Source organism: Taeniopygia guttata, chromosome 8 (assembly GCF_048771995.1).
Source record: "Taeniopygia guttata chromosome 8, bTaeGut7.mat, whole genome shotgun sequence".
NCBI lineage: Eukaryota > Metazoa > Chordata > Aves > Passeriformes > Estrildidae > Taeniopygia > Taeniopygia guttata.
In genome coordinates this window covers 31,402,736-31,428,636 of record NC_133033.1, presented here as the reverse complement: position 1 = coordinate 31,428,636, position 25,901 = coordinate 31,402,736, and the positions used below count along the sequence as shown (strand labels likewise).

The following is a 25,901-nucleotide window of genomic DNA, read 5'->3' as shown; positions in this document are numbered from 1 at the left end:
GCTGTGCTCCGTTGATATTCCACGTCAATTTTTGCTGATTGTAAGTACTAAAACTCCAGACATTTTGAGGAACTAAAGAAATCCTTCACAACTGATGAAAAAGGCAACACCCTGTGGGTAGTCACAATTTCCCCCCCCCTCCTCAGTTAACTCTACCTAGCAGGGGTGTGAAACACCCGGGCCAACAATGCCCCCTCCTTTCCCAAATTGCTCAGCGACCCCAGCGTGAGCTGAGGAGCAACAAGAAACTGCTCAGCAGGCAGGAACAGACACCCAGAGCTGCACCCCAGAGCTGACTGCACCCCTGATGCTGCTGAGGGGAGCCGGGGCGGGAGGCACATCCTTCCCACAGCACTCAGGAGCTTCCACGTGGGGTGCCAGGGCTCAGCTGCGGGAGCTCAAACGGGAAACAGATCCCAAGGGTGCCTCCTGCCATCCAGATGTGGGGGAAGAGGAGCATCAGATCCCACAGAGCCCCCCCAGGAGCCATCCAGCTGTACCACAGCCCTGCTGCCCTCAGTGGACAAACAGCACCGCTCCAGGGAAGGTGCCACCCAGGAACCACAGTGGAAAATATTCAGCAAGAGCAACAAATTGTGATAAAATGCTGACATTAGAATATCAAATAAATAGCCAAGGTTTTACCTCCTCTTGGAGCTGGAGGAGAGAGTGCTGAGCACCCTCTGAGAGTCCGGGCATCTCTGTAAGGATGAAAAGGTCTCAAGTCCTGGTGGTCAGTCAGTCCCCAGGCTGGAATCAGGTCCAGGGGAACAAACATGCTTGGCCAGGCCCAGAGCAGCAGGGTCTAAGGCCAGGCTGACTGTGCTGAGCTGAGCTAGAGATTAGTGTTGCTACTTGAGGCTTAGAAAGCAGAAAAGCCCCCAGGCTGAGCTTATTTAGAGCCCCAGCCCAAGGGTGGGGATGCACCAGAGGCACTTAGGGAGAGGGAGGGCAGCTGAAGGCTGCTGTGCTGGAGGGCTGGCTGTTGAAGAAAGAGCTGAACTGAAATTATTATTGAAGTCATATATCAGATTAAGAAGTAGGGGCTAAAACCTGAAAAAATAATCGAGAGTTATGAGCCAATAAAGGTGCTTATAACTTTAATTTAAATAAATATGTGTGAAAGAGGAATAGAAGCCTTAGAAAGGCTTCCCTGTCCTTGAAGTGGTAAGGTTATAACATGTAGGAGTCTCTCAAGGCTCAAAGATGATTTTAGGTGAGTAAAGGGAGAGAAAAAGAAAAAATGCCAGAGGGAAGCAGCATTCCCTCTGTGATAAATACTTGTTGTAACTGTAATACTATATAAGAATATATAGTATACAGGCTTAAAATCTGCTTATTTAGGATTTCTGTATGTACAGCGTGGAACTGAAGTGTGGAACCTCCAGTGGTGTGACCTGAGCACAGCAAAGACACGACTCCACCAGAGCAGATTGATGGAAGGGTGATGGCTGACAACTAATAAATGCAGTAACTTGGGTGTAACCTATTAAAGCCCTTTTACACTGCTGGAAGCTCAGTGGGTGCCTCAGGGTCAGAGTCCTGCTCTTCCACCATCATGCTGACTATTTTTCTACTGTCAGACTACCAACTTTACGTGTTGCCAATAACTTGGGGAACAATTTAAGTGTATAAAATGAAGGCATTATTCAGCAGCCTGTGCTGACAGCTATCTTTAAGCAGCACATTTATCTAAAGTACAATGATGCTTCAATAGTGGATACCTGTAGAGTGCTTCCAGGGTACTAAAATGAGCTGGATTTTATCTGCAGGAAGGCTACGGCTCACAGCTTATTTGGACAAATTCTTTGCTGCAATAGACCATTTTCTGCTATTACCAGTGAAATAAGCTAAACACCCACTTCTTTTCTTCCACAATGAGAAGCTGTGCATGATGTGATGAATTTGCAAAGCTTTTAAAGAATGGATGGGAGTTAAAAAACTTCCTCCAGGGTCTAAGACACTGCCAAGCAGGACTGGAGTTGCAAAAGGAAGCCGGGAGGGGTACTGCAGCACTGGCAGTGCTGAAGAGGCTCACGGAGCCAGAGCTGCTGCGATGCTGGAGCAGCAGGGCACAGCACAGACAAATTGAAGCATTGTCAGATGAAATGCTCTGACTGTTGTGACTCCGCAGCCCGTTGTAGCTCAGGTTTCTCTCGTTAAGCTTCAAAGAGTAACAGCCAGCTCGTTAGTGGCATCTCAGGGTCCCTTTGTTTGCAGTGGCTCTGACAAAGGTAACACTGTCTGTAATGGCCCCTCCTGGGACCAAGCTGGGCTGATGCAGGGTCACAGCACATTCATTCTGCCCAGGCAAAAATACCTGGGAATGTGGCAGGCTGTGTGGAGGAAGGGCAGAAGAGCAGTGTCCCTTCCTTGCTGGTCACTGCTGGTGGCTGGATGGACTTCATTCCCCGTTCAAAGCACACAAATCTATATCCTGCCCAATATCTTTCTGATTTTGGGCCTCATTTCAGCTCAGACCTCTCTGTGCAGCTGTTGATGGGGGCACTGCTCTGGTACAGAATCACGGAGTGGTTTGGCTCAGAAGGGACCTTTAGGCTCACTTGTCCTACCCCTCTGCCATGGGCAGGGACACCGTCCACTATCCCAGGTTGTTCCAAGCCCCGTCCAGCCTGGCCTTGGACACTTCCAGGGATCCAGGGGAAGCCAGAGCTTCTCTGGGCACCCTGTGCTTCACCCCCCACTATGGCAGTGGCCCCCAGATGGGCACCAGTGGGACCCTGATTAGCCTGAGCTGCTCTTTGTACAGCTCAAACTGGAAATGCAGCTGGAAGTGAGCTATGATGCTCTGCTGCCATAGCCACTGACTGCAGCCCAGCACAGAATCAGGCTGCTGCCAGGGGGAAAAGTGGCCCCCAGCCTTCTGAAGGGGTTGGATAAGCAGTGTGAGGAGCCAGTTTCCACCTGGAGATGATGACCTTTCCTGGGGCCTTGTGCTGGAGCAGGTGGTTGGAGGCTTCATTTAGCTGCAAATTCAGTCAGAGGTATTTATGGTGATGGCCATGAGGCTTTGCAGGGAAGGAAGGAAGGGGCAGAATGGGCTGTGTGAAGAAGTCTGAATCTGGGCTTTCCACTCCTGAGATCCACTGTTGGGGTTGAAATAAGGCAGGACCAGACCAGCTCCTGGGTATTCCTCTGCTCTACATCCTTGATTGTGCTGGATGGTGGCTATGTAAATATTTCTGTGGAACTCAGCCATTACCTAAGGATTAAAATGCCATCAAATAAGTTTAAAAAATGGTTTGAACACCTTCAAATGTGCTACAGGGGGGAAATGCAAATGAAGGAGCATTGGGATCCACTAACCCACTTCTAAGGCATTATCCCAACACATTATTCTTTAAGAACACAAGCCCTTTGGTATGGGAATGAGTGGGTTTTTATGACATTGCCACTAAGCACATCACAATTCTGGCCTTACAGTACCCAACCAGGAGTTAATGACTCCTTGGCTCCAACTCAATTAAAGATTTAAAAGGATGAGGTGAAAATGGGATTTCTTGATTTAATATTTTTGTTTCTTAGAGAACCAGAACTTTGGAGTTCCTGTGCCAGGGGCCTAATTGCTCACAAAAGTCTGTTTTTACAAAAAAAAAAAAGAAAAAAAAAATTTATAAAAGGATATTTCTAGAATAATTCTGAGGAGTCTTACCCCTTCTAGTCTGGAGAGTGCTCCACATAGGCATTACTGGGAAATGGAGAAGATAAACAAAATAGTGGAAAATACATCTTCCTGGCAGGGACTTGGAATGTTCTCATGGCACAAAAGGTTCTTCAGAAGCAGCAGATTAGAGGGCAAGAGGAGGATTTTTCTTCTTGCAAAACCCACTCTCACAATCCTGCCCTCCCACATGAACCTGCAAGGGGAGTGAGGAAAGAAGATCCACTGGAGGTCTTCCCTGGAGGTCTTCCATGTAGTCTTGAGGCAAATCCTATGTGCTGAGGAGGGTTTTTACTTCAGAGCAACTTTCCAGAGCTTCCTTGAAGATGATGGATGGGATAACGGGAAAAAATCCTTTACTGTGAGGGTGGTGAGGCCTTGGAACAGCTTGCCAGGGAAACTGCAGATGCCCCATCTCTGGGAGTGTTCAAGGCCAGGTTGGATAGGGCTTGGAGCAACTTGAGAGAGTGGAAGGTGTCTCTGCCCATGGCATGGGGTTGAAATGAGATGAGATTTAAGGTGCCTATTGGGGTTCCCCCTGCCACTACGACCTGAGACTGAAGGAACAGCCACCACCCCGTGCCAAAGCTGTTCTGCTCAGAGAAGCACTGAGAACCTCAGGCTGCACACGTGAGGTTTTTTCAAGCAGGTGGGAAGCTGGGGTGTGACCAACTCTTCCTCTGTATATATTTAAATGTGTATATGGCACAGTGGAAAAAACACATCGCTGATTTCTGAAAGGTGCAGTGTTTCCAGGCCAGGGGATCCCCCCTGCCGTCAGGGATGTGCTGGGTGCTGCCACCCAAGGAAGACCTCTACAGAAAGGAGCCCCATCCCCTCCCCTCTTCCCCAGCACAAAGCTTTGATGTAGTGAAGTGAAACATTCTGCTAAGCAAGGACCAGTGTTTGATGCCAACTTTACAAGCAGGAGTACATTAACTCCAGGCTCTCAGGCTGTGTTGAAAATGTCACTGCTGTACCATTCACACAGCCCATGTAATTGCTGTGGAGCAGGAGGAGGAGGGTGGCATGGATCAAGGTATAGAAATGATTCCTGCAGCCTGACCCCTCCTCTGCTGCTGTCTCTCTGTATGAGCCTCAGGACATTGCTTCATTTCAATGCTTTGTCCCAGGATGTTCCCATCTTTCAGAGGAGTGGAGAACTTGGCATTTCAGCTGGTGGCTGCTGCTGAAAATTGCAGGAGTTGGACACCCCCACTGCAGCTCCCTGGTGAAGGCTGAGTGGCACAGACACTGCTGCTGCCCTGGAGCCCATCAAGGACACTGAGCTCCTCTTTGGTGAGACAGCTTTGTGACAGGGCCAGCTCAGGATGCTCCCCACGGAGGGGAATGGGGAATTAACTCACCACTGCACCTGGCCTGTGGTGTTTCAGCACTGAACAGGTTCACCAGGAACGTCACATTCTGGGTAGGAAGTTTGTGCTGAACAGTTCTGAAGTTTGCACTGTATCTATGTGGGTTTAGTTTGTAAGAGTTGCCTTTCCTGCAGCCCCTGACACTTCAGACTGTTGAAATTCAACAGGCTGGGGTTGCTGGCTGAATCTCTCACTGGCAGCATCCCAGCTGGACCCTGTGAAGTCCTCACCTCTGGGGGGCCTGCATGCATTCCCCTGCTGAGAGGGAGAGAAAATCAAGATGCAAATCTGAACTTATCACCTCACCTTTTGGCAGATAGGTGCCAAAGAGACAGGATGCCAGTTTTTTTGACAAATTTTTGACAGCTGAAATACCCAGGTGTAGGGTTATGCTTCATGTGCTGCCCCCTGAGCAGCTGCTGCTGCTGTTTACACTGATTAAGTCCATGTCCCATGGCCAAGAACCAGTGAAATTGTGCCACAGGTGGTTGGCAATTGCACCATGTCCTCATACTACACCTCCAGGGATCTGCTACAGCACCTGCTCAAAGCCATGAGTAATCCCAAAGAGTTATGGGGCCAAAGATCTGTTGAGCTGAACCCATGGTGGGGCTTGGTATTTGAGTCTGTTAAAAGATGTAAAAATACTTGGTATTTAGAAGTGTTTTTTTACATCTTTTAACAGTCCACTGTTAGGATAAACTTCCCCCAAGCACCACACTCTGCCAAAAATTACAGGGTAAGAGAAAAAAAGTAATCTGAGGGTTGCAAGGCAGCAGTTCAGGCAGAGCGAAAGCCTTGAACAAATGGACAAAAGTCTTTGCAGTTTTGGAAAACAATGGCTCTGTAGCCTCACCTTCTGCTCAACGACATGCTCTGCTGCCACAGCTTTAGTGCCAGTCACACCACTCACTCTGCTTCCCTGCCAAAAATCCCTTTTTGGATGGGCGTCAGGAGAGAAATCACGTAGTCCTGCTGTTCTCTCTGAATTAAACATTTGATTTCCCTGTGTTTTCTGGAAGAACCGTGAACAGCTCACGCTGTGTCTAGTAACAGTCCACTTAGCAATTGCATTAAGTGAGTGTATTTACCCCCTTCATCTCCTGAGTGTGACTCCTCAGGCACAGCCTGTGCCTTCTCCATCGGCAGAGCTCGGCATCCCTCACCCACAACCAGGGTGCCAAGGCATGAAGGGGCACCCTCCATGGCACACCCCTGGATCTCCACCCACACTGACCGATGAGGGAACACGGCCCGTTCCTAAACCCTTGCACCCCTGCATTTTCCTTACCTCCTTTCCCTTCACACGGGCAAAAAGCTGGGGAAGCTGTGAGCAGCAAAATTCCAGGTGGGCAGAAGATGGCAGCAACAGCCCAGCAACAGCTCTGCTTCACTGGCTAGGGATTTCCTTTCTTCGGGAACACCGGCGTGGTTTTGCAGAGGAGAGGAGACATTTTCACCCCTTTGGATTCAGGATTGTGATCAAGGCACAGGAGACACCTGGAATGGAAAACCAAAGGAGACGGCTCAGCAGGAAGAGCTGGGTAAGAGAAGGACCATGTAAGCATCACCCAGGCATGGAAAGTGCTCTTCCAGTCTGGGTGGATCATTAAAGGAGACTTCCAAGGATTTAGATCCTTAGTGCAGATAGATTTTCTGCATCATCTTCCTGATACTGTCCCGTGGGAGGTGGTGGGAAATGGGCAGCAAGCACTGAGGAGCAGCAGTGCTAGGACAGTTTTGGATGTCTTTTTCTCTTAGTCTTTGATCATTGTAGGAAGCTTGCATGGATTTTAGCTTCTGGGTGCAGGTACACGAGGCCTTGTGGATTTTAAGCTTGACACCCCCTTTCCCCAGTGGAAATATTTAGGAAAAATTAGAAACTCACTTTTTTAGCACTTCGTTTTTTTCAAGAAATGTGGCAAGTAGATCCTGAACGCTCCACTGTGGTGGGGGTGTAGGTTGGGATGGGCTGGCAGACACTGGAAGTGACCTGTGGGAGAGGGAGATGTGAACATCACACTGCCTTGTGTCCTAGATTTAACCTTCCTCTTTTCCTCCATCTTGTACACTTTTTGCAACATGCACATAACTTTTGTTTATTCTTGTTCTTGGGAAGGTTCACTGGGATGGGACTTAAAACATCTTTCAGCTGTGCTGCTGCTTCTCCTCTGGAAGAACTTGGCTAAGACACCTGTGTAAATTCAGTGTCCACGTTTGCTAAAAGGAGACAAAGACTCTTCTTGGTAAAGAGCCTGGAGATGTATCAGTGAAAAGAAGGAACTTTTTCTTACTAATGCAGCATTCAAAGGGGCTGATTTGAAAACAGGGCTTATGCTGTTGCATGGTGTTGCCCAAATACTATAAAAATAAGCAGGTTCTCATGTTAAGGAGGTTTTCAGGGCAAAAGGACAGGGCAGAGGGTTTGAAGAGGGGGGGCTGGAGGCACAATCAAATTCCCAGAGCAGGGCTTTCTCTAGGATGTGAAGCTGGTGCCACTACCCTGTCAGTGTTTGTAGAGGGGACAAGGGTGCTGAAGGGGACAGATGAATGATGGGGGAAAGAGAAAAGGGAAAAAAGAAAGGATGCCCTGTCCCAGCTTGGGGGACTTGAGAGGCAACAGGGCCACTGCAGCTCCTCACAGTCCTGCTCCCAGCACAGCGCCCCAGGGCACAGCTGTGCATCCCTAGGGGAATGGGCATTGAGCTTTCAGTATTGGGTAAATATAAAAATGCTGGGTAAATATTTACAGTATTTAAGTAGATCTTTGCAGCTTCAGCAATCCACACCAGATGAAAACTTCACAGAGGAGCATTTTGGCTCCCAAAATTTTAATTTTTTTAGAATTAATTAAATTTTTTTTGTATTTTTTGACAGAAGGTGCCTTTGCAGAAGCCTGTGGTAGTTCCCAGCAGTAAAAAAGGGCTGTGTGATGCCATCACAGTGTGTCATCACACTGGTTTTCACAATGGGGAAACCAAACATTCAGGGGCCATGGGTTGAGTCAGAGCTCGAAGAGCCAGGGGATGAGAGCCCTGATCTGCTGACTCTCCACCCCATGGTCTGACCACAGCTTTGTCCCTTCCCCTCAGGGGATCCCACACTCCAAAGCTGCGCTGCCGCTTGCACATGATTTTTGGAGAAAGCTATTTCCAGAGAAAATAATGTGCTTCTTGGGCTGAAACATCTCATAATAACTCTCTGTCCAGAAGGCAGATGGGAATGCATGTGGGGGAGGGAAGATGAGACAAAAAGTTTGGGAGTGGAGAAATCAGTGTGGCTATTTGTTAGAGCTTCCTAAGAGGAAGATCAGAGCCCACACAGCAGCTACCTGACAGCGACCCAGGGCTGGGGTTAGGTGTGGCTGTGCCAGCGTGGCTGTCCAGCCCATGTCATGCCAGGTGTGGGGTAGACTTGGCTGGCTGATTGCTCTGGAGGCAGCTCCTGGTTGGCAGTGGTGATCACACCACCTGTGCATCTTTATCTGGAGTGAAGCGGGGCATTTGCATGTGAGGACCCTTTTGTCTGGCACCCAGGATCAGGAAGAGAGGTGAATGCCTCTCATAAAACCCTGCCAGAGTTCTAAAGAGCAAGTGGGACTGAGAGGATCTGTGCCCTGATCAGTGCTCCACAGATGTGCCACAGTGCAGGATGCACTGTAACTGAATGGGTGTGAGATTTTCTGTGTATCCTCTTTTTCCTTCTAGGATTAACTCCAATAGCTGGTATTTTAGTAGCTTAGGGAGAGAGTGCCTCTCTTACTAGGGTCATGATCACTAGCCCTGGTGCCTTGTGGTGAAGGGGAGGAGGCTCAAGCTGAGTGCTGGTATTTTTAGATATACCAGGTTGTTACTAGACATTATGCACAACTTGGATTGGAATCCTGCAAAAGGCCCATGAACTGGCTCTTCTCGGGGGCAAGTGGATTTTAAAATATCAGCTGTGGTCATAGAAGTGCTGAGACTATACTCCCATAGAAAATACAGAGGTGGGAGGAAAAATACCCAATGCACTCCCAGATGCTCAGTATTTCTCAGGCAAAAATCTGCACTCATGCACAGAAAGCCCTAAACATTTTGGACTGTACCTGCAGAGATGACTGGGCACTGGACAGTGGAGGCTTGTGGAGCATTAGCTGTGGGCTGGGAGCTCAGGCTCCTGGAATTCAAGCTGTACATCTGCAGGGCAGTCACGGCATGGGCTCTGTGTACTCTGTCCTTCACATCTGCCCTTGCCAGGCATCAGCCCTCACCTGTGAGCTCAAGTGGACAACTTGAAAAGCCTTCTGCTGCACTTTGCCACAGGGAGTCTGTCAGCTCATTTCATCCATCAAATAAGCACACAGCCAGCAGTAATAGGTCTCTGCTGTACAGCCCTGATTAAAAACCAGGGGCACAGCCACCAAGTGTCATCGCTGTGGTATTTCCTGCCCAGAGGAACAAATGCTGCTTCCCACCAGCTTCCAGCTTCCCTTCCATAAGCAAGGAAGGTCTCACCTGAATGTACCTGCCATGAAGGCAGATGCAACCAACTCGAATGTCTGTGAATGACCATGCCCCTGCCCAGGATCACTGTCTGGGGGACAGGCAGGTGTTTCTTGGCTAGCAGAGTAGCAAACAGGATGGTCAGCTCCACCTTTGAAGCAGCTCAGATGCAATTGAAATTAATCCCTTATGGAACCCTCCTGGCTTCTGCTGAACTACAACACAGATGGGTCTGGCTCACTGTATGCAGCAAAAGCCACTTAATTACAGCAGCATCTCAATTTATTTGTTTTGGAACATCCTTATTAGCCATCGCTTAAGCTTGTAATTAAGGGAAGAATAGGGACTGTAAAAAGAGTACCATCCTGTGCTGCTGGTCTTCTCCTGTGCTGCAGCAGCTGAGTGTTGCTCCAGTCTGCTCAACACCTTCAGGACTCTCTCCCCTCCTGTATGGATAGCACTGCTGTCACCTATGCTCCAAATTGCTTGCTATATTCCTGGAAAAGCATGGCTGTATTTTTTTTCCTGGGACATTTCTAATTGACTTGGATGGAATATCTGATGCCCCAAACGCCCTGAAGGTACAGCATGAGCAGCAGGTGCCTCCTGGAGGGATTGCTGCTCATCTCTTCAAATAAACACCCAGGTAGGTTAGTACTTTCTCACACAGTGGTAGAGAGCATCAAAATTCTTGCAGAGATCCTGGCAAGAAAAATGAAGGCCTGAGGAGTGAGATCTGAGGCTCACACGGTAACTAAAGGAGCCCAGACCTTCTCCTTAAGGAGAGAATCTGCTCAGAAACACAAAGCTACAGCACAGCTCTCATTGTGGCTCTTGTCATGTGCTTAAATCCTTGTGTTCAGTGGAGGTGTAGCTGTTCAGGTGCTTCTTCTCAATTCCCAAGATGTCTCTGTGATTTTCAGCCTGCCTCTGTACCACTGTCCCAAATCTCCTCCTCGCAACCCTACATCTTGATTGCACTCTTAGGGCTGCAGAGCTGCTGTGACCAGCACCACACAGCAATTTTCCACCATTCCTGCTCTGAGACTCAGTTTTTGTTTCTGCAGCCCACTTCTGGGGTTCCTACATCTTACTTTAAAGGTGACCTGAACAACCACAAGCATCAGCAGAAAGCTTTAATGATCTCTGTGTTTTTCACAGGGACTGAGTATCTCATCCACATCACTGTGATGCTTGCTCCTGGACCAGGACCCACCATGGCCCGTGGGATAAGCTCTGCTGCCAGGAGGTTCACAGGTGAGTGGCAGGGATGCATCTCCAACCCAGCATCTTTGCAGGTGCCCTCCTAGTGGGATAAAGGGCTGGACTTGGCTTTGAGAGCTGGCAGCTCCAGTCAAGCATTTCTGTGTAGTCCAGGAGGAAATTCCCCGAAATGGCATCCATCCCCTGTAAAACCAGGAGAAGCTCCTGTTTGTGGTACAAGGGAATGTACATCAGCTGTCAGGGTCTGCTCATAGGACAGGGGAGAAGGCTGGATGTTGTATTTGTGTGTGTGAGAGAGCTGTTACAAGCTGCAGAGCAGTGTTTTTCCTTTATTTATTCAAACATCTCAAGCAACAATAGGTTGCTGGACTGTGAGGGGAGAGGAGGAGTTTGCTCCTCCTTTCTTCAGAAGCCTCAGCATCTCACAGTGCTCTTGATCACTCCTGCTTGGTGAATGATCCCGTGGTAAATGTGGAAGTGCAGTGTGGAGAACCCCAGGGCTGTGTTTGTAATGAAGAGCCATCTCCAAGCTACACCACACGAGGTTATTGGTGTCCTGGTACAGCCTTTGTTTGCAAACAACAGCCTCTCTAGGTAACCACACAACAGAGCACAAGAGCCTATTTATTTGCATCTGCCTCTGCTCATAACAGTGAAGGAAGGGAACCCATCTGTTTGGGCAAGGGAGGAAGAAAAATACAGCAGAGGGAAGTTGGTTACATTTGTAATACAGGCAGCTCGGAGAAAGAAGCCCATGATTGTAGAGATGTAGATAAATCTAGTGATTACTCTTTGCTCAAAGTTCAAGTCAAGTAATCTAACCAGGAGCCTGACAAGAAAAACAGAGACAAATACATCATTCCTTCCTTACTGGCATCACTTCTTGCTCAAAGACAAAACCCAAACCTCTCTGGCTGAGTTACAGTCCAGTAACTGCAGCCTTTTGCTGACCCTATGTCCATCCCACGACCTCTTCTGCACTGACTCATCACAGCATCTGCTGTCACCTCCCCAAAGCCCTGGGGACCAGCTTTACCACCAAAAAAACGACCTGTTCAAAGGTTACATTTTAAAATGCCAGTCCTGGGCTCCCTGAAGATGATCCAGCCCATGAAGAGAAAGCTGGCAGGTCTGTCACAGTCTTGCCTTTGCTTGTTACACTCAGTTGGAGAGCTTTACAGATCCGTTCTGAAGGTTGCTGGAGGCTGCTTAGTTCGTTTTAAAGTCAGGGCAGCAGCAGACAGGCATCCACTATTAAAAGGAGAAATTTTAAAAATTCATTTTGGCTTTAAAGCCAGCTGCCTGCTTTTGACAGGCTGAAGGATTTTTTATGTCTGGATATTCCTGACCTGCAAGGTGAGGGAGGGGATGTGCTGTCATGGAAGAGGATTTGAGCAGCTCCAGCAGACAGAGAAGATCCTCCACCTTCTTTAACAAGGGTTCTGTGCTGACTTGTGAGAGCCTTTAATCAGACTTCAGGCACCCTGGCATGGCCACATCCAGCCATCCCTTGAGCTTTGTTTCCAAAGCAAAGTTCCAAAATCAGACCTTTCTATGCCAGCACTAGCCTTTCTTCATTTCCCTCCTCCCCAAATCCTATGAGAAGGGAAAAAAATTACATTTAGTGCTGCATATGACTTCACATTTGCGTTTTATAAAGGGGTTGGCATGAAGGCCATTTCACCCTAAGGACATCCTGTAGGACAGATAAGGTGCTGTTATCTGAGGTTGCTCCCTTGGTCTCTGAATAGTTTTGCTTAGGTTGAGAGAACATTTCTCAGCAATTGCATAAAAATTGTCTGGTTTGGTGCACTTCTGACACATTTTGCAAAAATACTTGATGTGCTGCAAAACGAACCACTCAAATGAGAAAGAAAAATGTTTCTCAGCCAGAAAAGTCATGGAAGTGAAGAGCTCACAAAAGTTCAGCTGGTGACCCCTCAGCCCAAAATGTCCACAGCATCACTAGGGTTTATATTTGGATGATGTTCTCCCATGACTGAGTCATATTTCCTGCCTCGATTTGCTCCAAAAGGCTGGTGTTTCAGGCAGTGTCCACATTTCAGTCTGAGTCACACAATAGTCAGGAGTGGCCCTTTCTGCTGCTTTTGGGTGGACTTGGATTACCCAGCACATATGAAAATTAGACCCAAGCTGAGTAAACAAATATTGATCTACTCAACCTCGGGTCACAGCTGAGAAGAGTGTTCTGAAGGAGTATATTGAAGGGGCTGGATCACATCAGAGGGTATAAATGCAGGATGAAATTCAACCCTGCTCCAGGGAGTTTGCAACCTTAGTACAATCAATAGGAGCATCTGAAAACGCTGGTCTCATTTGGGTTACAAAGCCCCGTGTCTCTGAGTGGTTCCTCCTTTAGCAGCTGAGTGTAAGAAAATAATTAATGAACAGTCCAGAGCTGCTGAAAAGAGGAGGGGGAGTGATGTTGAAATGCTGTGTGTTGGGGGCACGTGGAGCTACAGTGGATTTGGATGGGAGCAGAGGCATTGCCTGTTTGAGGGAAAAGCAGGGCAGTGGGATAGACTTGCTTGAGAGATGATTAGTGCTGACCCACACCCCATCATCATTCAGGATACGACGCTCCTTTCAGACCGAGACTTGCACTGCTGAACGCGCTACGTGGTAATTTTCCAGGTACTTGGCCATTTGACTTGAGGGTTTTTTAGAACATGCTGGATGAGATGTGATGTCTTGTGAGCACTGGAGGGGAGGCAGCAGAGTGGATTTTTCCCACTGTGGTGAATTAAGTAGGATGTGCTGCCTTCCCAAGCAGAGTCCCTGACCTTCCCATGTCTCTGCAGGGTCACAGTTTATTTGCTAACACCTTACAGAAAAGCCAGAGCCAGCTGGTCTTTCCTCAATGGTCTGAGCTTTCCTCCATAATCCACATTGTGATTCAGGAGAAAAATTCAGACTATTGAGGTTGGTGTATTCAGACCAATAAGGCTGACTCATTGCAGGCCTGATCCCTGACCAGCAAAGTCTCTGGGATTACCAAGAAAATTATTTTCCAGTTAAAGGATGGCTTGGGTCAGAAGGGACCTTAAAGATCATCCAGCAAACTGTCTAGTCAGATGGGTTTTCCCTGTTTTCTTCCCAGCAGGACACAAGGACAGAAGCAACCATCCATCAAAGCACATTGTCACCAGCGTGGCAGACAGCAAGCCCCAGGTGTGGAGGGGACAAGCTCTCACAAGCTCACTTTTTTTGGGCCTGGTTCCTGTTTCACATGGCAGCAGGTTGGCCTCGACCTGGTGCCTGCCCCAACAGAGCAGGACACGGCAGCTTGAAAGGGACTGTCGGGAGAAGAACAGCTGAGAGCCACAACGATCCCAGCACGTGTATAAATAGAGACAGAGCTGTTATCCTGATGAAATGAGACCAGATGTTTCTCCCAAATCCCTCCTCTCTGCTAGCGAAAATTATAGTTTAGTTACAGCAGGGCAAAGCAGGCAGCAAAATATTTTCAACCAACAAATGCAGGGAAGTCAAAGGGGCAAAATGCCTCACTAGGGTAGGGGTACCATGCCCTGTGATGCTGCAGGGATGGATTGAGCATGGTCAGAGTGGGAACAAGAGGAGTCCCTCACTGCCTTTGTTCTATTTTTCTGCTTCCTATCCCAGTATTAATGGGCTGAGTTTTAAAACCCATGCTGCAGCCGCTTTTGTGAGGTAGAAATTCAGTGTCAGCACATGTATCCTGGAGGCAGTTGGCACAAGATGAAGGAGGGATGGCAGCAGCAGTTAAAACTGGGCCTTGGCTCTTTAATATTTAACTTTCCCCAGTGCTGATTTTTTTTTTTTTTTAATCAGTTTGTGCATTATCTGCCATCCCGTTCAAAGAGGGTTTTAGCACAGAGATTTCAGTGCTTAATCCCAGGGGCAGGGGGACGGAAGAGTCTATCTGAAGGTTCCAGGGCTCAATCTGGCCTCAATTACACCAGCCTAAATCAGCAAGGAGTGGCCACCACAGACTTTGCAGTGGCCACATTGGGCTGCAGGTAACAAAATTGGGGGTCAGTCCTGTATCTCTCCAGGAGATACCTCTGGTCCCTAAGGCTCCATCCATAAGGGAGCTCCCAGGAGGATCTAAACATCGTCAGACTGTCTCAGAATAAACGTGCACCTTGGGCAACAACTAGGGCCTGGCTGTGGCCAGCTGCAGATGCTTAGGAAGGGATATCGGAAGAGGGAGAGTATAAAGTGATCCTTCCTCCGGCATTTCCTCCTGGCTCCTGGTAATCAGCAGTTGAGGGACTTCCTACGCCGGAGGTTGCATGAATTTGTGTAATCCCTTTTGTTGGTTTTTTTTTTTTTTCTCATTCATTTATACTTTTGGCCTCCATGACATCCTGTGGCAATAAGTTCCACAATGTAATTATGTGTTGTGTGAAAAAGTACTTCCTTTTGTCTGCTTCAGACCTGGCTCATGAACATTTCTCTCCATGTTCTTGTGTTGTGAAGAAAACAGAAAAAAAATTCCAGGTCCATACCAGACCTCTCTTGACCTCTTCAGACTTCTCTGTCTTTATTTGCCCCAAGGTTTTGTTCTTCCAAACTGGAGTCTCCTTGTTTTTCTAGTCTTTCCTCCTCATATGGTATCTATCCCATCACTTCCACTGTCCTTACTGCCCTCCTCCGTGTCTCTTCTCATTTTCTTATTGCCTTTTTTTTTTTTTTTGAGATAAGATCACTGAAGTGAGACTTGCTCATTTCTGAAGACATGAATTCATTCTCCTGGAAGAAGGTCAGCGCAAAAGCTTTCTTTTCTCAAGCCACACTGGTGTACTTTTAGTTCTTTAACAACATACAGCAGTCTTGGGCTTAACAAAAATACACGTGCAGCTCTCTTGGATTTAATCTATTCTGAGCAAACCCCCAGCCCTAATTAAACTAGAGTCTGTGGGTTAAAACGATATTCACAAGTCAATCAACTAATAGGGCTGGTTTACACGAAGGGAATTTCATGCATGTGCTTATATTACTGCTCATTTATGCCTTCACAAATCCCCTGAGCACTACGGGTGGAGAAGACCCCCAGCCAGAACAGCTGAACTGGTGAGCATGAAACTGGGAAGTCTCTGATTTCCAGGACATCTTTATTTATAAAATATGTCTATTTTTGCTCCTGTCATGCCCGCAAAACCAGCCTTCCTATTTTAGTCATCCCTGCTCTTTATCATTGTTTATGTTGCCCTGAACCCCACAAATAAAGGCTGGAGAATGAATTTTGTCTTCTGCTGCCATGTGAATTTCAGAAACCACACTAGCCAGTCCTTCCAGACCTTGCTGTTAGGATGGCTTGATCATACTTGCAGATAAAACCAGTCCTCACTTGATGGGAACCAGTAGCTGCTGTTTTACGTCGCTCCTGCATAAATGCTGTCCCAGGATTGTGTGGCAGCTTTTTAAATCTCCACTTTTGGCAGAAGCTCAGCAGTCACATCCTTCCCTCACTACACGCCAGCTCCTCTCCTGCCTCACAAAGCAGCTCCATCCCCCTTTCCCCCATGTCCGCCTGTGCGAGTTTCCTGCAGCAGGGAAAGAGCTCAGGCTCGTGGAGGGATGGGGATTTCTCTGGGAGGCTGGTGGCAAGAAGGAGGCTGTGGGGAGGGTAGGAGGGGAAAACCTTGAGGAGTTTATTGGGTTGTGGCCACTAAATGATAAGCTGGGAGAATATGTATATTTTATATTATCAGAAGCATTGGGAATGAGCAGGGGCAGAGAGCACGTAGGAGGGAAAAACTGCTTTTCCTACTGCTTTATGGTATTATTATGGCAATTTATGCAGATGTCTGCTCTGGAAGGAGAATCCCGCACACCCTCAACTCCCAGAACTTTGGAAACCACGCTGCAGAACATGTTTCAGGGTGGGAAGGAGCAAGGAAATGTTACTGGGTGCCCCAGTCGTGCTGTTTCTTTGCAGAATCACCCCTGTCACAGTGCTGAAGAGTCAAATCCTCTCCAGATTTCATCCTGCTTTAACTCTTCCTGGTTAAAAGGGTAGTTTTAAAGACCTTTATTTCCCAGAAAATTGAGGGTGACGCCATTAAGCTCACTGAATCTTTCTTTCCCCTGGTCCTGTCTCTTACATCCTACACCTCAGGAAGTGCTGAACCCACTGGTTTGTTTTAAACAAAACAGAGGGATAAAGGTCCAACAGCTAATCCTAGCTCTGTGAGATCCTATAAGCCTCTCCACTGAGGGTGTCCATCCTTTGCCAGGTATGAATCTGTAGGAAACTGGACTACACCAGTTCTGCCAATCATGAAACAACCTAACATTTGGAAGAAGGTTTCTTCATTTTCCAACTCAGCCTGGAAATCACAGCAGGGTGCATATGCCCACCCATCCAGCTCTCTCCCAGCTGGGTAGAGAATGACCCAATTGTAGGGCAAGATTCAGGTCAAGTTCTCAGTCAAGCATGAGACAGAAACTCACAGAAATGAGGTTTCATCAATTAATTATGGGGCTGGCAGGACATTTTTCCTCCACTGAGGAGGAAATGCAGCTTCCATCACAGACACAACTATGGGATGTGAGGGTACTCCAACTCACAGGAGGGCAATGTTCACTGCCACTTCGCAAGCCCTCAGCTCCCAAGAGGAGCTTTTGGGAATTCCTAAGACAAACCTTCATGTTCCGGCAATGGCTTGGGACCTGTCAAGCTGCAGAGCTCACAAGAGTTATGGTCCTTCCTTTCTAAGTGAAGTTGCTGTTCTTCAGCCACAACTTGCTGTGTAAACCCTCTTATTCTGCTCCACTGCAAAAGAAAACAAGATGACAGAAGTGTGGTTAGGTGTGGGAGCTGTTACCTACTTTAAAGCAGCTTTATGGCAGCATAACTGCTACAGGTCCACACTGAATCAACTGCTCTTTCAATCAAGAAAAAACTGTTAGTGCCCCTAAGTTGTGTACAGAGGTGAGCCCTTGGAAACAGCCTGTGCTAATGGAGATAATCACTGGATCTGAGTGCTTGGGTGAACCCACACAGCTTGTATCGATCGTGGACAGGTGCAGACTCAGCCCAAGAGATTACAGAGATGGAACCCAAAGTAAGCTGAACCCCTTCGCCCACCTTCCCTGAAAATTCAAGTCACAATGCCATGATTCAAAAGACACTGCAGGATGCATGCTTTATTCACAGCTGTTCTGTTCTAGACTTTTAAAGAGCATGTACCTTAAGCACTGGGAAATCCACCAAAATACAAAAGAGAAACAGAAAACTGAAACACGGTGTACTTGGGGCGGTCAGTAAATAGACATTCAGGACAAACCAGCCCGCAAACCCCCTAAACAAAATGCACTTAATCAGCTGCCCTCCTTTCCCGGCAGCACATCTTTCATGCACTCACACAGGCTGTTTCCCTCATGTACCTGAGAGAAACAGCCTGTGTGAGTGCATGAAAGATTAATCAGCCTCGGCAAGGCGTGCGAGCGCCGGTCTGAGCCTGGGGAACCCCACGGCAGGCGGTGTCCGACACTAACCCATCACCCCGGCGGTACCGGGAGAACGGGCCGCTGTGAGGGCCGTGCGGCCCCAGCCGGACTCTCCCGATCTGAATTCCTCGGGGACGCCTCTCCCGAGCCGCGACTCCGCTTCCCGCCGCGGCGCTGAGGGGAGGCACCATCTTGGGTCCCCCGCGGGCTGCCAGGGGACGCCCCGCGCAGCGAGGCGGCCTGAGGCGGCCTGAGGCGGCCTGAGGGGCGGGCGGGGCCGGGCAAGGGCCGCCGGCGGCTCCGAGGGCAGCGGGGACAGCGCCTCCCGCCACCGCCCGCCTCCCCTCAGGCCACGGGCGGGGCGCCGCGGCTCCGCCCGCGCTGACGCGGAGGGCGGGGAAGAGGCGGGCCGGGGGCGGGAGGAAGGCAGGCAGGGAGGGAGGGATGGAGCCGCGCTAAGGCGAAGCGGGGCCGGGGCGCAGCGCGGGCGGTGGCGGCGCCTCCTCGTCCCCACGGCAGCATGGAGGCGGCCGCGGGAGCGGCGGCGGAGCCGGCGGCATGGGCGGCAGAGCCCTTCGCGGAGCCGGAGCCGGGCCCGGAGGAGCTGGAGGCGGGCAGCGCGCTGGACCGCGTCCTGCGGGAGTCGGTCTGCCAGCAGCAGGGCTGGGTCCGCGTCTACGGTAAGTAAGGGGCGCCGGGCTTGGGGGGGGGGAGCGGCGGAAAACTTCCCGGCCCCAACTTCTTTCTCCCTGCTGCCGAAGCTCCCGGTTTCCCGCGGCTCCCTGCCTCCCCGCGGGCTCCCGGAGCCCCGGGCTCGCCCCGCGCCACGCCTTCCCCGCTCCCGGGCTGCGGGATGCTCCGGTGCTGGGATCCGCGTCCGAAGCTTTTGTGTGCCCGCGGTCCCGGGATGCGTGTCCGGGATGCGGGTGCCGGCAGGGCTGAGCGCTCCCGGATCTAATTAGTATTAATGAGCAGCTAAAGGCCTGGGAGGTGCTGATATCGCGGGTCCCGTCGCCCCAGACTTACTGGTCTGTGTTACACTGGCACCTTTATAATTTATGAAAAGGATGTTAGGATCTTCAGCGGTGCAGGACGCGGGGTTGTTTCCCCTTCTTTGTCAAACTCTCCCTTGGTATGTAACCTTTTAAAATTAGCTTGATTTATGTGGCCGGGCCTCTGGTTTGTTTAGGCTCCCAGCTGAAATGCAGTCGGATTTTATCTCTCGATCAGCACCTAAATAGTGGAAATTCTGTTTTATCTTTTCCTTGTCTCTGCCTCTTGTTTGTCTTGGTAATCTGAGGATAATTACTCCCACGTTTCAGAGTGAAGAGTACTGCAGGCATTATTTTGTTTTCCCTCCTGTAACAAATTTGATGGTCCAGCCTTGAAAAGGCACCAGTTGTGGTGTGTGCACATGTTACCTTTGTTTGATATTATTATTGTTGCCCCTTCGCTGGAAGTGTTCAAGGCCAGGTTGGAGCAACCTGGTCTATTGGAAAATGTCCCTGCCCATGGCAGGGAAGTTGGAACAAAACCATCTTTAAGGTCCCTTCCAACCCAAACCACCCTATGTTTCTATGATGATAAAGAACCTGTAAAAACACTTTTTTCATTGGGACTTTTTAACATGTTTTATGCTGGTGATTGTCCCTTTCATCTTCCTCACCTGTCCTGAATCCCAACAAGATTGTCCAGGTTTTCCCTGACCTGTAAAACTAGAAGCAAATGCTCTCTGTTACCTGTGTCATTGATCTGTTACCGGTTGTGTTATTCCTGAAACACAACAATGACATGAATAAGTTATCTGCAGCAACTCTTCTGCATTTCTTGGCTGATAGCAGGTAATTATTGTAAGTACCACCAGCCTGAGCCTTCACACATGTCAAATGAGGAAGATCAGGCTGCAGGTTTTCTGGAGAGCATGGTCTGTTCAAAGACCTTTGTGTTTATTTTGGAAGCTTGAAAAGCTGGTCCCTCATCCCTCACCCTGGATGAGGTTGTCTGTCTGCTTTCTGTCTGGTACATCAATGAGCAAAGTTATACTTAGGAGAATTAATTGTAATAGAAGTTTGGGATTTTTAGTAGTTTGCACTGTGTTTAGCTTGCTGCTTCTTGCTTGCCTTGCTTTTGTTAATCCCAGCCTAGAGCTGAGACTATAAAATGCAGCCTTATGCAAAAATATCTCTCTGCTGTTGTTGAGAGGAGTTCCAAAGAAGGCCATTTGCCTTCAGATTGTTTGTTTGTTGAGAATACTTTCTAAAGGTAAAATGAGAACGTACTTAAGAAGGGGATGTCTGGCACCAGTCTATCTGATTGTTACCCAAAGTTGTATCTTCCATGAGTGGAAGCAGGAATGCGGTTTCAAAATTAGCCACAGTGAGGAACATTGCTTGTTGATAAAGTCATATGTTGTGATGTGCTTGTAGTTTGACGTTAACGTGTAGATAAATGGGGGAAAATCCACTGTGACAAGGCGCAGCTAGCTCAGAGGCTATAAAAATCAGCATACACTTCAAGCATGTAAAAATACATCTCGTAGCCCAAGGACAATAACTAATTATTCCTAGTCTGTGTTTAAAAACAACTTATTATCCCTCTCCTTCATAAAGAATCTCATGTGGTAGTGTCATCTGTCCTTTCCCTAAGAAATTGCAATTGGATTAGCTAGTATTTGTACTATTTGTTTGCTTCCTCCTGCTTGTTAGCCTTTTTTTTTTTTTTTTTTTTTTTGGGTGAGCACATCTGGAGAAGTTTGTGGACAATAAATTAAGCTGAAACTGTGCCATGTTTGTGCACAACTAAATATGGGTTACAAACCTATGAGTGACAAGTGTTATTCATAGGATTAAAAGTAAAGCCTTGCACAGTTGTTTGAGGAACCAGAGCAGCATAGTGAAAGAAAACAGGAGCAGAAAGCTTAGCCTTATTGTCTGTATTGTCTGATAAACAAAGAGAACACTAACACTAATTATTTCACCATGAATGGCTGGGGGAGGGAAGGAATATCAAGCACATGAAAAGTGGAGATGCGTTTTCTGGCATGGTGAGAAATACAGCTTTTGATGTCAGTGCATTTCTTTTCCACGTGTCTCTGTGAACGTGAACCACTGTGCAGGGGTGTTGTTCCAAATGAAAGAAAGGTGACTGTCTGAAAAGTGTCCCTAGTAGTGGAAGCCTGTATTTTGAAGAAAAAAAGCTCAGCAGCCACTTAAAGACAGGCAGCTGTTTATTTCTGTGCATCTCTACTTGGCAGTGGTGTGCCATCCACTTTGTCTCTGTCCAAAGGAGTAATTACTGCCATGAGGGGAGCTGGTCTGGTTGCAGAGCCTGTAAAACTTCATCTGTTAGCACAGAGAAAAGAATTCAGCAGTAAAGTCCCATCATTGCTGGTCTCTCGGCTTGCCAGCAGTATGACAGTGATGTGAATACAGTAGGACTTTACAATGTCTGGGATGTGATTTCAGTGTGACACTGAGGTCTTGTCTGACTTCACTACGAGATCTAAATCACAGTCTGGCTATTTTTGCATTTCCTGCCTTAGCTGCACTAGTTCCAAGGGTGGCTGTTTCATTCTGTGTTCTGGAGGTTTAGCAGCTTCTGCTTAAGTGAATTAGCCAGGACATTATCATGGAAATACAGTTTCCTTACCCATGGACGGAGTTTGAAATATAATTAGTTTCCTCTAACCCGATGTTTGAACAGTGGACGGGAGCAGCAGATTTGCTTGTCAGAGTGAAAGGTTTAATTGCTCGTGAAACACAAATCATGTGAGTGCTGTTAGATGATGTTTCCAAGAACTGGTTTTGACACACAACTAATGTTTCTGTAAAATATGTATCGACATGTGTTCTGGGTGAGGGCTTCCATTCAGACTCATGGCATGTGTGCAAGGGGTAGGAGGGGGCAGGTGTTTTGCCTGGATTAATGCTATGATTTTTTTAAACTTTTTTTCTGCTCTCTAAAAGTGATAACTGACTTTGAAAGCATCCACCCATGTTTCAAGGTCTCTTTCTCTGCTCTTTGAAACAGGTTTTGTGAGGAGGAGGCAGGGCAATAACTGAATAGACAGCATTTTCAGCGCTAACTGTGGAAACAGAGCAATTACATTGCCTGGTGTGGCTGACTGAACATCCATGGATTTTGCAGGATTGAATTCTAAAGCCAGCATCACAGCATTGGTGTTAAATGTTGCATGTGATGGGGGTAGAATCGGTTTTTGCCTGATGTACAGTCTGTGTCTAAACAGGTTGCAAACTTCTGTGACGGAGTTGTCAGATTCATTGTTGATGTGCCTGCTCTAAGCTCGCTGCAAAAGCTCCTGTGCTAAAATTGCAAAAGAAGAGTTCCTGAAATATGTAAAAAATAGGACAGGGAAGAGCCTGTTCTTGAGTGCTCATCCTGCGAACAGACATTGTTGCTCTGGGGCCTTATCTGGACTAGGAAATGTCTTTCTCTTTTAGCAGCAGTGCTAAAAGCTGATGGTACTTGTACAAACTCGAGTGCAGATAGGATGTGGACTCTTTCATCACCTTGTCCTCTAATCCTGCGAGCAGTCTGGAGACATTCCTCACTGCTGGAATGACCCTCCTCGCCCCCCTTTCTCCTGGCAGGAGGAGGAGGCTCTCTACGAATAGGCTAGAAGGGCTCCATGCCTTTTTCATGGATATCAATCTGCAGACAGCTTCTAACTCCAGAAAAAGCCTAGACCCTGTGCAACCAGACAGAAACATCTCTTGGCTGCAGGCTTTTAAGTATTGGCTCTCAAAAAATACCAGACTCATGCTCAGGACTGAAGCCATGGTAATATACATGGTGTCATGCAGAGATTAAAAAATAGCTGTGGCTTGGGCACTGAGCAGAAGCATCTCCTAATCATGTGAAATTCAGTTCAAAAGCTCAGTTTCTGTGAGCTGTCTATTCCAGCAGTTGTCTGTCTTGCTTAGCTCTGAGGGGTTTCTGGTTCTTTGCAGCCTGCCTCGCTATGACTTTGAAAGCAGCTTTTTATATCTACCTTTCTTTTTATATTCTTGTTTTATTCCACTGTTTGCAGTCACGTCTAAAACCACCAAGATTATCCACTTCCAAACCGTCTTGCTTTGGATGAGTACCAACAGGCTTTGGTAACGAGTAGCATCTTGTTGTCAGCAGATGCTTTCCTTCCAGCCCTGCTCATGCTGCTGGCCGGCTTTTTTGGGAGATGTGCGTGCGGGGATGGGGACTGTGAGCCGCCACCGTCCGTGCCCGGGGTCCCGCCTGCCCCCCGCCCTCCAGCCGAGCCCGAGGAGGTCCCACCAGGTGGCGGCATCTTCATTGCGGTGGTGCAGGACCTGCCGAGGATGCCCGAAACACGCCGGGGGATCCCGTCCTCTCCGCTCCCAAACCGTACCGCTCATCTCCACAAGCTCCCTTACAAAGTACTCTAGACGCCGTCTAACAAGGGGGAGGTGGGAATGGTGTAGTTAATGTAAAAACAACAAAAAAAAATAATAACCAAAATCCTCGCAGCCAGGCAGAGAGGCAATCTGCTAGGTGAGATGGCTGTTAGTGAGGGATCTCCTCCTAGAGATGTGTGCGGATAGTCAGCTGGGCTGGGGTTTGTATACTGCTGCAGGAGAACATTTGCTTTTAGGAGATTAGGTGAAGGTGCAGAGACCCCTGGAAAGCTGAAAGGGAGCTGGAGAACTGCACAGCATCTGTGCAGCCAGTCTTGTGTTGGAAAGGAGAGAAGGTCAGTGTTCACCAGCGTTTCTTTCCCTTCTGATCAATAGGCTTATTTTTAACTCGCACAGAAAGTTGGTGCAAAAGCAGGCTTGGAAGATAAACCTTGTTGGGCCGGGAAATGTCATTTCCTGAGTGTTTGGACAATGCCTGCTGTGGTGATGTTTGACCTTATCGTAGCCTTCAGGTACGGAATGAGGGACAGACATTGAATACCGACAGCATAAAGCTTTTGTTAGCTTTGTTGAGATGATAAGCAACAATGAATTTTAGTTGGAGCTCCATTGTAAAAGGCAGAGTTTAATCAAAACCAAGGTTTTAAGCGACTGCATTTGCTACAGATGAAAAACAGTCTAGTGTGCTGTGGGCAGAGATGCTGCTTTCCCTTGCCAGCCAGCAGCAAGGAATATCAAAAGATGAGTGAGGTGCTCTTGCAGGTGATCTGCTCATGCCTGCTCTGTGACAGCTCCTCTTATAGCCCTTTTTGACCTGGGGAGTTCTTATAAGCATGCAGAGGGTGAATTAGGGAGCCTCTCTGCTCATTCTCCTGTGCACTGGCAGAGGTGACTTGGAGTAGAGCTGAGGGCTGGACACAGCCTGTTTTCTCCTTGGTTGCTTTACTCCCAGCCCTTTGACATTAAAACTGTTTGCCTTTCCTCTTTTTAAGTAACACTGACAGGAATTTATATATAAATGAAGTTTTAAATTTTTTGGGGGAGTTTTTAGCTGGACTCCTTCAACTGGCTGTGTTGTTGCATGTGTTGCCTAGGTTACCAATTTATTAAGTCACTTAAATATTTGGAGGCATCAACAATACTAGAGTATGCTGGGGAAAATGAGGATGACATTATTTTAAAACACTGGTTTCCTGACTCCTGTATTTCAGTCACACGATTTATCTCTGGCTGAACATTTTCATGTGGTGCTGTTTCCTATTTTTAAACAATAGGAGAAAAAAAAGGGAAGATAAGAAGAGCATAACTGTGACCTGTTGACTTATTATGAGATCATGGATTCCTTTTAACTGATATTTATAGATTTTTATAAAAAATAGCTGAGACTTCGGTATTTTTTGACATATATGCCTTTTTAGCCTCAGGGTCAGAAGTTAAGACCGCATCTGAATTCTTTCAAAATCCTCTGTGAAGACACATAGTAATCATGGAAATACAAATTGTATCTGCAAGGAAAGTAACCAAGTGAAAAGAAATATTGCTGCATTTTGGTTTGTACAATTCTCTCAAAGCCTTTTGTGTGTTTTTACACCCTCCTATCTCAGAAAACCTTTATAAAATTGATCAGGAGGGAATAGCATTTGTTAATTCTCTTTAATAGGGTTTTGAAAGGTCACAAAAATGTAGAAAGGCTCTTCTCCAAGAGTCGGGATTATTTTTAATTGTAAAGCAAGCTGGGGCAATGCAAGTAAGGAGCTCTTGGAGGTGAAGGGGTCTTTGCACTTAAGTAAATGTAAAACCATGTCCTGGATTTAGATCCTTTATTATCTAAAGGGATTTTTTTTTTCCAACTGGGAATACCCCATTAGAAATTAGCTCTTACACTGCAAGCACTGGCAGGCACTTAGTTAAACACATTAATTCTGCAAACTGTGGGAAAACGACACCCATTTCAGCAGATGTTCCGATTCCTCTGGTGTAGATTTGCATAAGAATGCATATGCTTCTCTGAGTTTCTGGCTTGATTAAAACTTGCAGGCACCTTTTCTCTTCCTCTAGTGCTGTGTCTGCATTCTTGGCTATTAATGGTTTAATTGAAAATACCCCGGTTTTTTCTGTCTTAAGATAATTCATTTTATTTACACAGAGCTGCACTGTAGATGTGCTTGGTGCCGTATAGACAGAGGCTGCTTTGCTTGTCTTTTGGAATTTGTAGCCAGGACCGGAGAATAAAGGATATCGCAAACATGAAAAATGGCAAATGTGTTTGAAAGTGGATGGA

The 25,901-nt window shown here is 47.6% G+C and overlaps 1 protein-coding gene and 2 long non-coding RNA genes across 8 annotated transcripts in view; 2 read left to right on the top strand and 1 right to left on the bottom strand.

Moving 5' to 3' along the window:
• Nucleotides 1-4,205: 4,205 nt before the first annotated feature.
• Nucleotides 4,206-16,015, top strand: LOC115496274 (uncharacterized). 3 transcript variants are annotated; one of them, XR_012057232.1, is made up of 4 exons: nucleotides 4,206-6,602; nucleotides 10,704-10,799; nucleotides 13,888-13,958; nucleotides 15,477-16,015. It is a non-coding gene; the product is annotated as an uncharacterized lncRNA (long non-coding RNA). The 3 variants fall into 3 exon arrangements; XR_012057231.1 differs by having other exon boundaries at nucleotides 13,891-16,015; XR_003961747.4 differs by having other exon boundaries at nucleotides 13,888-16,015.
• Nucleotides 16,016-16,404: 389 nt separating this feature from the next.
• LOC140684645 (uncharacterized) lies at nucleotides 16,405-18,587 on the bottom strand. Its single transcript, XR_012057233.1, has 2 exons — nucleotides 18,276-18,587; nucleotides 16,405-17,550 (listed from the first exon to the last, which is right to left on the bottom strand). It is a non-coding gene; the product is annotated as an uncharacterized lncRNA (long non-coding RNA).
• Nucleotides 18,588-18,614: 27 nt separating this feature from the next.
• Nucleotides 18,615-25,901, top strand: part of RASAL2 (RAS protein activator like 2) — a 161,972-nt gene continuing 154,685 nt past the window's right edge. For 2 of the 4 annotated variants that reach the window (XM_030279570.4, XM_030279569.4), the window contains exon 1: nucleotides 18,615-18,907. In XM_030279570.4, the coding sequence (XP_030135430.4) occupies nucleotides 18,748-18,907 (160 nt within the window). In that variant the 5' untranslated portion in view covers nucleotides 18,615-18,747. The remainder of the gene's footprint in view (nucleotides 18,908-25,901) is intronic. The other 2 variants (XM_030279572.4, XM_072932967.1) reach the window with 2 other exon arrangements.